At 32.6% G+C, this 12,557-nt stretch overlaps 1 protein-coding gene across 3 annotated transcripts in view; it reads right to left on the bottom strand.

Moving 5' to 3' along the window:
• LOC137630545 (substance-K receptor-like) overlaps positions 1-4,628 on the bottom strand; it is a 209,944-nt gene extending 205,316 nt beyond the window's left edge. For 2 of the 3 annotated variants that reach the window (XR_011041727.1, XM_068362061.1), the window contains exons 1-2: positions 4,547-4,628; positions 3,504-3,807 (exon numbers count right to left, since the gene is read on the bottom strand). Coding sequence is in view for 1 of the 3 variants with exons in the window: in XM_068362061.1 (XP_068218162.1) it covers positions 3,504-3,594 (91 nt within the window). In the remaining 2 variants the exon portion in view is untranslated. Of the gene's footprint in view, positions 1-3,503; positions 4,047-4,546 lie in introns of those variants that run through there. The other variant, XR_011041728.1, reaches the window with a different exon arrangement.
• Positions 4,629-12,557: the final 7,929 nt, after the last annotated feature.

The raw sequence follows: 12,557 nt of genomic DNA, 5'->3' as shown, positions 1-12,557 counted from the left end.
GTATGTAAATAAGATTGTATTGATCGATATAGTGTCCGTAAATAAAATTGTATTCATCGATATAGTGTATGGAAATAAGAATGCATTCATCGATATAGGGTATGGAAATGAGATTGTATTTATTGATATGGTGTATGGAAATAAGATTTTATTCATCGATATAGTGTGGAAATAAAATTATATTCATCGATATAGTGTTTGGGAATAAGCTTGTATTTATTGATATAGTGTACGGAAGTAAGATTGTATTCATCGATATAGTGTATGGAAATAAGATTGTATCCATCGATATAGTGTACGGAACTAAGATTGTATACATCGATATAGTGTACGGAAATAAGATTGTATTTATCGATAAAGTGTATGGAAATAAGATTGCATTCATCGATATAGTGTATGGAAATAAGTTTGTATTTATCGATATAGTGTTCGGAAATAAGATTGTATTCATCGATATAGTGTATGGAAATAAGATTGTATTTATCAATATAGTGTACGGAAATAAGATTGTATTCATCGATATAGTGTATGGAAATAAGTTTTTATATATCGATATAGTGTACAGAAACAAGATTATTCATCGATATAGTGTATGGAAATAAGATTATATTCATCGATATATTATATGGAAATAAGACGGTATTTTTCGATATAGTGTATAAAAGCAAGATTGTAATCATTGATATAGTATGGGGAAATAGGATGGTACTTATCGATATATTGTATGGAAATAAGATTATACTCATCGATACAGTGTACGGAAATAAGATTGTATTCATCAATATAATGTATGAAAATAAGATTTTATTTATCGATATAGTGTACGGAAATAAGATTGTATTCACCGATATAGTGTACGGAAATAAGATTGTATTCATCGATATAGTGTACGGAAATAAGATTGTATTCACCGATATAGTGTACGGAAATAAGATTGTATTCATCGATATAGTGTACGGAAATAAGATTGTATTCACTGATAAAGTGTACGGAAATAAGATTGCATTCATCGATATAGTATATGGAAATAAAATTGTATTTATCGATATAGTGTTCGGAAATAAGATTTTATTCATCGATATGGTGTATGGAAATAAGTTTGTATTCATCGATATAGTGTATGGAAATAAGATTATATTGATCGATATGGTGTACGGAAGTAAGATTGTATTCATCGATATAGTGTATGAAAATAAGATTGTATCCATCGATATAGTGTACGGAACTAAGATTGTATTCATCGATATAGTGTACGGAAATAAGATTGTATTTATCGATAAAGTGTACGGAAATAAGATTGCATTCATCGATATAGTGTATGGAAATAAAATTGTATTTATTGATATGGTGTATGGAAATAAGATTTTATTTATCGATATAGTGTACGGAAATAAGATTGTATTCATTGATTTAGTGTATGGAAAGAAGAATGTATTCATCGATATAGGGTATGTAAATGAGATTGTATTGATCGATATAGTGTCCGGAAATAAGATTGTATTCATCGATATAGTGTATGGAAATACGAATGCATTCATCGATATAGGGTATGGAAATGAGATTGTATTTATCGATATAGTGTCCGGAAATAAGATTTTATTCATCGATATAGTGTGTGGAAATAAAATTGTATTCATTGATATAGTGTTTGCGAATAAGAATGTATTTATTGATATAGTGTACGGAAGTAAGATTGTATTCATCGATATAGTGTATGGAAATAAGATTGTATCCATCAATATAGTGTACGGAACTAAGATTGTATTCATCGATATAGTGTACGGAAATAAGATTGTATTTATCGATAAAGTGTACGGAAATAAGATTGCATTCATCGATATAGTGTATGGAAATAAGTTTGTATTTATCGATATAGTGTTCGGAAATAAGATTGTATTCATCGATATAGTGTATGGAAATAAGTTTGTATTTATCAATATAGTGTATGGAAATAAGATTGTATTCATCGATATAGTGTACGGAAATAAGATTGTATTTATCGATATAGTGTACAGAAAGAAGATTATTCATCTATATAGTGTATGGAAATAAGATTATATTCATCGATATATTATATGGAAATAAGATGGTATTTATCGATATAGAGTATAAAAACAAGATTGTAATCATTGATATAGTATGTGGAAATAGGATGGTATTTATCGATATATTGTATGGAAATAAGATTATATTCATCGATACAGTGTACGGAAATAAGATTGTATTCATCAATATAATGTATGAAAATAAGATTGTATTTATCAATATAGTGTACGGAAATAAGATTGTATTCATCGATATAGTGTACGGAAATAAGATTGTATTCATCGATATAGTGTACGGAAATAAGATTGCATTCATCGATATAGTGTATGGAAATAAAATTGTATTTATTGATATGGTGTATGGAAATAAGATTTTATTTATCGATATAGTGTACGGAAATAAGATTGTATTCATTGATTTAGTGTATGGAAAGAAGAATGTATTCATCGATATAGGGTATGTAAATGAGATTGTATTGATCGATATAGTGTCCGGAAATAAGATTGTATTCATCGATATAGTGTACAGAAATAAGATTGTATTCATCGATATAATGTATGAAAATAAGATTGTATTCATCAATATAGTGTACGGAAATAAGATTGTATTCATCGATACAGTGTACAGAAATAAGATTGTATTCATCGATATAATGTATGAAAATAAGATTGTATTTATCAATATAGTGTACGGAAATAAGATTTTATTCATCGATATAGTGTACGGAAATAAGATTGTATTCATCGATATAGTGTACGGAAATAAGATTGTATTCATCGATATAGTTTACGGAAATAAGATTGTATCCATCGATATAGTGTACGGAAATAAGATTGTATTCATCGATATAGTTTACGGAAATAAGATTGTATCCATCGATATAGTGTACGGAAATAAGATTGTATTCATCGATATAGTTTACGGAAATAAGATTGTATCCATCGATATAGTGTACGGAAATAAGATTGTATTCATCGATATAGTTTACGGAAATAAGATTGTATCCATCGATATAGTGTACGGAAATAAGATTGTATTCATCGATATAGTGTACGGAAATAAGATTGTATTCACTGATATAGTGTACGGAAATAAGATTGTATTCATCGATATATTGTACGGAAAAAAGATTGTATTTATCGATATAGTGTACGGAAATAAGATTGTATTCATCAATATAGTGTATGGAAATAAGATTGTATTTATCGATATAGTGTACGAAGATAAGATTGATAATAAGATTGTATTCGTCGATTTAGTGTATGAAAAAAAAAAATTGTGTTCTTCGATATAGTGTATGGAAATTAGATTGTATTCATCCATTTCGTGTATGGAATGAAGATCATATCTATCCATATAGAGTATGGGATTAATACGTCGTATATTTCACTTAATTATATATGAAAAAGACTAACTTTAATGAATATAAAGGAAATGCAAAGGAATAAAGTCCTTACCTCCAGACATCTCACTGGAGAAATCCGGGTAGACAGTAGGCGGGACCAGAGTTGTAACCAAGGAAGCGGTCGTCAGAGCTGTCATTTCCATGTTTCTATATTTGTTGCACTTCTTTTCTGTATGTTAATTACTATTTTTCCGTAAAATACACTTATTTTCTTGTGTCCACTTCGGTAATTCGTTTCTGGGAGACACTTCAAGTTTTCATTGATTGCTTTTCTACTATCATTTTAATAGTCTGTTTCAAATCGTTCTTCAAGTTTCTTGTCGCATGTGTTCAGTTCTTTTTCAATGACGCTGTATCTGTGGAAGGTATTAGTTTTATGACTATAATTATTCAACACTTTATTTTTTCGTTTTTGAATGATTTATCTTTTTAGGATTACTACACAATATTTTTTTATTTCACTGAATCATTTTTCTTTTCTTAAAAAATAAGTATTTTCTAGTTTTCTACTCTTTCAGATCTTCTCTCTTTAATTTTAATGGCCTTGAATTTCACTACACAGTAATTGATAAGCTTACCATTTTGGGCAAGAATATAAATCTACCGAATATTGCTTTTAGAATTAATGTAAACTGAATATATTTTATGTTCCTTCTCAATACAACAAAAAACTCTTAATCTCAGTTGACTCATTGTCTTGAATGATTAAAAAAAAAAACTGATTAATTTTGGTCAAAAATTATATATCAATCTTTATTTATGTGTAATAACAGATAAAACTTTGATCGCGAAGTGTCAACCACATTTAACTGTAATTTTACTTTTTCATTTATGGCTTGCTACAATATATATTTTTCATATCTGCTTTTGGTAAACATTTATATTAAACATGTAGCGAAAATTTTTATTTTTTCTCTAGATGATTTTGTCTATTCATTCCATTAAACTATTTTTTATCATAGGTTGCAAATTCATCCAATAAATCAATATTGAAATTAGAAAAATTATCACTGTATTTAAATGAAGTAAAATAGTGATTTCTAAATCACTTGAAAATTATCTTTCGTGAAATATAATCACACCGTTGGTATTTACCTGTTTGCCCCTAATTCAAAGTCTATTGTGATTGTTCCACACTATTTCGTCAGTAATTTTATTTCGTAGAAATCTTGATCCTGGAAGATAAAGAGAAAAAAAACAATTAGCTACCGGAACTGCGTCACAATCGCTCGCCATTCATTCCTAGGCTATTTCTAGCACGCTCTCTTGCCTCTCTCACATCTATCTTCCTATCACCCAGAGCTTTCTTCACACCATCCATCCACCCAAACCTTGGCCTTCCTCTTGTACTTCTCCCATCAACTCTTGCATTCATCACCTTCTTTAGCAGACAGCCATTTTCCATTCTCTCAACATGGCCAAACCACCTCAACACATTTATATCCACTCTAGCCGCTAACTCATTTCTTACACCCGTTCTCACCCTCACCACTTCGTTCCTAACCCTATCAACTCGAGATACACCAGCCATACTCCTCAGACACTTCATCTCAAACACATTCAATTTCTGTCTCTCCATCACTTTCATTCCCCACAACTCCGATCCATACATCACAGTTGGTACAATCACTTTCTCATATATATATATATATATATATATATATATATATATATATATATATATATATATATATATATATATATATATATATATATATATATACACATATATATATATTCATTTATATATATATATATATATATATATATATATATATATATATATATATATATATATATATATATATATATATGGTTTACATATACTATCACCCATATGTGACACGTATGCTATCATGTTTACGCACAGTACCATCACGTATTTCTGAACCGTGCATTATAAATGTAAACTTACAATCAAGTAGATGAACAAAATATTACAAATTATAATAGTATAGCTACATCTATAACTGGATGATAACAACAACAAAAACAACAACAACAAAGGCTTTTCGTCTGATCGCTCACAGCAACCCACCTACCTAGTATGGGTAGCCCTGACTAGCACAGTTTTGCTGATCAGGGCGATACACAAACCCTTTCACAGCATAAAGGTATCCCCACTCAGAAAGAATGGTAACTATAAAATAAAAATCTGAAAAAATATATACAAAAAAAAAAAAAAAAAAAAAAAAAATCTTGCCCTGAACACTTATCCGTAAATTAGGGATGTGACCGACAAGGAATATTTGAGGATTGTCAGTACACGCAGTAAAGATTCACCTTCCAAGTCCATGTATTACAAGTACAGTAGGCTGCTGAATTCAAAGGTTTAAAGGTTGCTCATGAAAGAGGCAAGGGACAATGACAATTCCCTAGCAGGCCAGTACCTAGGGTGTCGTCACCATATATACATATGACCAGCGCCCAAGCCCCCTCTCTACTCAAGGTCAGACCAAGGAGTGCCAGACAATGGCTGCTGATAACTCAGTAGGGCTTCCCCACAAAAAAACTCTTAGCTCGCAACCATTGTCTGGCCCTCCCTGGTCCGACCTTGAGTAGAGGGTGTGTTTGAGCGCTGGTCATATGCATATATGGTCAGTGTCTAGGAGTCTAGGGCATTGTTCTGATAGCGAGGGCATTGCTGTGTCCCTTGCCTCTGCCATTCATGAGCGAACTTTAAACCTTCAAAGGGGGCCAGTGAGTTGATGGAAGATCCCAGAGAAAGGAAAGTCATTATTATGATTAGCCCTATCCTTGATTTTTCGTAATCAATCATTAACTATTACCGATCGATGAGTTAATCATTGATTATTTCATGTATAATAGTCGATAATTAGCAAAGGAATCATTACCTGCTAATGATTACCATGACCGGAGGGTTTCTGCGATTTCTGCGATGGAGAGTAATTAATGACCGCAATAATTGAAATTTTGATGAACGATATTTCACAGATTATTCCATCTCATTAGTGAGCCTCAGTGGCAATGGCGTTACGAAGGTATTCTCCCCCCTTTGCTGCAATATGTAAGCCAACGAAGATCGTTTATAGAATAGTTTTTTGATGATCAAGGGCATGAAGTGGTTTTACCACCTTTTGACTTCATGCTATGCGAGAAGACAGTGCAATGGTGAATCTGCCAAGTGGCTTGTGTCTTTTTATATTGTCTTTGAAGAAAGCTGTTATTTCAAGTGTATCATTGGGAGATATGCGCAGGCTATCGTACTTGTTTCGTTATTAATTTAGATGACATTCCACGGCAATGAAAGAAACTGGTAGAATGTCTTCATTGTTATAGCATTTTGCAAGTTCATGATAAGAGTGATTATCCAGTTACCAGTGTACCCAAGACGTCAAAAATGACGTCTAAATATTTAGAGAGAGATGCACACACACACACACAGATTCAGCACTTTCTTCCCTCTCCCCCTTTCCTAGCTACAAAACAACTCGTTGGTTCGGCAATTTGTGGGAGAGTGTGGTTTCCGATTGTACCTCTCAGGGTAACCCTTCTCACCGGGGTATGATTACTCTCTCCCCCGAGTGTGACAAGATATATATACATATATATATATATATATATATATATATATATATATATATATATATATATATATATATGTATATATATATGTTTCTAGACTCGTGCCCTTTATTATATAGAGGAGATTACGCAAGGCATGACTTTCACATATCGCCACTTGATAACGTTTCAACTATCATCATTCCCTAGTTTCATTATCAAGGAGGAATCACATATGACTGTTACTTTCAGAATATCAAGTTTCATTAACACTATCATTATACTAATGGTCAAATCCCCTAAAGTTAATTATCAGTGCCCAATTTATTGAGCATTTTATTGCCATACCCTTTCTGGGTGGGGATACCTTAACTTTGTTAAAGGCTTTGCGTATTGCCATGATCAGCAGAGCTGTACCAGGGTTTTAACCCTGAGCTGTACTAGTCAGGGACACCCATAATAGGTTTGGTGTAAGCGATCAGACCAAAACTCTCTCACCATCACCAATCCGCAGTTGCTCAGCGGGGTGATGAAAATTGCCAAATCCCAGAGATGAATTGACATGCCTAAGGCCTTTGTCCTGCAGTGGACTAGAAACGGCTCCATTCGATGGCGTTATTGTTTGTTTCTAAAATTGTTACAAGGTATTTAGAAACAGTGTGAGAAGGGGATTTTATGATAATCTAAGGACTTGAATTGTTTTAAGAAGTTTTAGAAAGGCTTTTATTACCTAAAGATATTATTATTATTATTATTATTATTATTATTATTATTATTATTATTATTATTATTATTATTACTTGCTAAGCTACAATCCTAGTTGGAAAAGCAGGATGCTACAAGCCCAGGGGCTCTTACAGGGAAAATAGCCCGGAGAGGAAAGGAAACAAGAAAAAATAAATTATCTTAAAAACAGTAACATCAAAATAAATATCTCCTATATAAACTAGAATGATTTGTATTTAGTTATCAGCAGTATTGGTTGTTAGAGATATTTCACGATAGCCAATTAAACCCTGCATGATAACAGTCTTAAGTTTTAAGCCTTTGTTCTTTATCATTTGGCAGAAAATTCCTTCTGTTACGCATTGGTCAATCGTCGTTTTCCTGATGAGATCTGGGGTATTCCATCCCAGTTGATTTGGCATTTTTCTCGATTGGTCCTTTTCAATTCCATTTCCAAAATCCTTCCACGCACCTATTTAATCAATTCAATAAGTGAGTGGGGCGTCTTTTACAAGATCTCCATCATTATCTTTGAAAGAAGTCCTCCATCATCAAGTAGATAGCTTCCTGTGAGCGTCAGAAGTCCTCCTCTGAGTTTTGCAATCACCTTCTGGTCCTTAAGGGATGATGATCACTCTACCAAGAGAACAGATTTTTTTTTTATTTCATTTTTATCTCGACGTCGATGCGATAAAAGACATTTTCTTTTCCCAGGTCTTATTGCCTTCATCTCGAGTCGTTTGACAAGTGGGGATGGTTTCTTTCCAGGAAGTGATGGAACGGAAGAATTCCAGCCTGTTTTGACGGAGCCGAAAATTCGAATTGGGAAAAATCGGGAGGGGGATTCTTTGGGGGGAGGGTATGGTGTTAGGAAGACGATTTTCGAAGTCGAAATTTGTTACTTTAACTTCGTTTTTGATTGATTGATTGATTGATTCACTGGCATCAAATCGATCAGTCAATCAAAAACAAAGTTAAAGTAACAAATATCGACTTAGAAACTTGTTACTCTATCTACGTTTTTGAATTGCCATATATATATATATATATATATATATATATATATATATATATATATATATATATATATATATATATATATATATATATATATATATATATATATATATATATATATATATACACACACACACATCATGATACCCTATGCAATTTATACAAATGAAAAATTACCACCTGTAACATGTAATGGAAATATCACAGGAGTGTCTCGTTAATATTTGGGACCTTCACGCATTTATTGTGAACGGAAATCTCTTATAAAATTTCTAATATACATATATATCATCGCCATTAACAAGTTTGAACCAAACGATGTTTTAAAGTTTGCTAAAAGATTTGCATATATATTATTGCAACGCAAATCTCATCTAAAAATGGATTAGATTTAAATTGTGTCTCGTTCGGAGTTTATGGAAGATATCAAGATAATGAAAGGTTCTGTCAGTTCATTCTCTTGGTATCGTATCTTTTAGTCAGTGGTTTAATCCGTTTCTCTGATCTTATTCTGTGTTAATACATATTTTTCTGTTACCGTAATTTGTCTATTATTTTTATCCTATTTTTATACGTAGATTTAATATTTTATTCCCTTGAGGTACAGTTGGACACAGAAATTCAGGTACACCTCGCTCAAAGCACATCCTGTCACCCCCTTACTGCTTGGCAAGTAACCATATAGATAAGAGTCGGGGGAGAGGGTACAACTGATCCTCGCGGCTACACACAGGTACGCTACGCTCAGTAATGGTGTGACAGGGTACACCTCAGTGTGTGGTGTTCCACGAATTCCTGTGTCCAACTGTGCGGTAAATTTTGAAGATCTAAAATCTAAAATGAAACCAGCAGTTCTTTTAAATTGAATGTACTAAATGTCGAGAATGGCAAGTACCAAGGGCACCTGACATAATTGGTCATAAAATCTGTTTTGTTTGGTGTAGTTGTTGAGGTAAATGCGAATGGAAGAAAACGAAAACAGACATGATATGATACGTTGTGAAAAGTGTGAAAACAGAACATCAAAGCAAGCTGCGAGGAAGGCTCAAATCATAATCGAAGAAAATTTAAGAAATTGTTTAAACAAGAAGAAAAGTAATTAAAGCAAACAAGAACCCTAAAACACAAATTTGAAAGGAAATTTAAGGGAATCATTAGCATCATCTCCTACACCCATTGACGCAAAGAGCCTTTGTCAGATTTCGCCAGTCGTCTCTATCTTGAGCTTTTAATTCAATACTTCTCCACTCATCATCTCCCACTTCACGCTTCATAGTTCTCAGCCATGTAGACCTGGGTCTTCCAACTCTTCTAGTGCCTTGTGGCACCCAGTTAAATGTTTGGTGACCCTATCTCTCTTGGGGAGTGGTAAGAGCATGTTCAAACCATCTCCATCTACCACTCACCATGATCTCATCCACATAAGTCACTTGAGTAATCTCTCCTATAGTTTTATTTCTAATCCTGTCCTGCCATTCAACTCCAAATATTCTTCTGAGGCCTTTGTTCTAAAATCTGCTAAATCTGTTGGAGATTGTTTTTTTGTCATACCACGACTCATATTCATACAGTAACACTGATCTCACTAAAATGATATATAGTCAGATTTTTATATGTAATTTCAGGGGATTTGATTTCCAAATTTTACTTAACCTAACCATTGTCTGTGTTGCTTTTTTCAATCTTTCACTTAACTCCAATTCTAATAACCCTGTATTGGAGACCATAGTTCCTTAATACTTAAACGATTAGATCATATTAATCCTTTCTCATGATGATATTTCATCTTCGATTGCATATTCCGTTCTCATCATCTCTGTCTTTCTTCTATTTATCCTGAGACCAACCTGTATGATATTTCATGAATTCTGGTAAGCAAGCATTGCAAATCCTGTGGTGTTCTGCTTATTAGGACAGCATCATCAGCATACTCTAGGTCTGTTAATTTCCTATTACCAATTCAGTCCAATCCTTCTTCACCATCGCCAACTGTTCTATGTATTACAAAATCAACGAGGACGCTAGATAACATAGGCGGTCAACGCATTCCCTTGGAGTACTCCGCTGTTCACTGGAAATTCATTTGATAGGACTCCACTAACATTAATTTTGCACTTGCTATGCTAATGAAAAGACTTAATCAAATTTACATATTTGAGAGGAATTCCATAATAACGCAGAACTCTCCACAAAATTGGCCGGGGCACACTATGAAAGGCTTTTTCATTGTTCATAAATGCCATCAAAGATGGATTTTTATATTCTACGCATTGCTCTACAACATGTCGTAAAATGAAAATTTGGTCAGTACAACTTCTACATTTTCGAAATCATGCTTGGTCACCTCACAGATTTTCATCAATCTTTATCTCCAGTCTCTTTAGAATAAGCAACTTATAAATTTTCATAACAACTGACGTTTGATACCTCTGTAATTATTGCAATTAGGCAGGTCGTCCTTTTTTTTTTTTTTTTGCCATTTTCACCAACACACTTAGCTCCCTTTCATCAAGTTTTGCCTGTTCATGCCACATTCTACAAAACAATCTTGTAAGTATTCTATAAGTATACTTAGTTTTATTATAGAAAATGGTAAATTTTTACCAGTTTTATTATAGAAAATGGTAAATATTTTACCTGACGAAAATAGTCTGAAATTAGATAAGAGTTCTAAATCTACAGTAAATAAAACACCTGATATATCCTAATGAAACAGAATGAAAAAAATGACGTTGAAAACTTTCAATGACCTTTATAGTGGTGTAATGAACTAACGTCTTTTTTAATTACTACGGAAGACTCGCGCTATGAAAGTCCAGTCTTTGACGAAATTTGAGAAACTTAGTACGGAAGAATATGAAAAATAAAAGAATGTGTTTATATGGGGTTATATGGGGCGAGGGTGAGGTGAGAGCAAAGGGTATATATATCTCTATTTTCAAATTTGACACCAACATATTCTGGACCACGACCGACTTCTGAAAGACGTTCAGGCTTAAGTCGACCCTTCATTAAGAACCAGAACACACCTTCTACATATTTTTTAGAATGTTTAGAAGAAGGGTGGAAGACCCCTTTTTATTAGGTTACGAATCGGGTCAAAGAGGGTGAATAGGATCTCGAGTCAGTATGACGGTTACGTGCATTTATTTCTATGCAAACATTTCAAAGGAAACTTGAGACATTGTATTTTATTTGTGTTATTTATTTTAACAATTTTTTTTTAACTTTATGAGGGTTTTTGTGTTTATTTGAGTTTGATTTTTGTCTACTGACACATTCAAAGGAATATCTAGTTTTTACTTTTGATATCTAGGGAAAATTTAATGGGACGGGTGTATTTTTACACACACACACACATACACACACAATAAAAAGTAGGGAATGAATTTGTTACTCCTTTTTTTATAGTTTACATTTTACTTCGTATTTTCTCGTAATGGGCTGCTTTTCATTCCAAGTTCTCTGTGACTTGTAGTATTTTACATTTTCAGTTGGAGTTGCAGCTTAGTTTAGCGATATAGTTATGTAAGGATTTGCCTAGAAGGGAATCTAATTTAGTTTTGTTCTATACGGAGTTCAGTTTTTTTTTCTTTTATCATTGAAAAATATATTATATTGTATAGGAGAGATTCTCATATTGTTTTAGTCTGGCCTTGATAATTAAATAACGCCAGTTTTTAATTAATAAATTAATCAATCAATTAACAATGAAAGAATTATGTATATTTTTTGTACCAGCTTTGGGAAGTTATTCATTGAAATTATTATGTTTTGTGTCCTAACAATTGGAATTAGTAATAATTTAATTCACACGTTTTTGTGTATTTATTAAATT

Source organism: Palaemon carinicauda, chromosome 38 (assembly GCF_036898095.1).
Source record: "Palaemon carinicauda isolate YSFRI2023 chromosome 38, ASM3689809v2, whole genome shotgun sequence".
Lineage (NCBI taxonomy): Eukaryota > Metazoa > Arthropoda > Malacostraca > Decapoda > Palaemonidae > Palaemon > Palaemon carinicauda.
The sequence above is the reverse complement of the archived record's forward strand: the minus strand, read 5'-3'. Positions and strand labels throughout refer to the sequence as shown.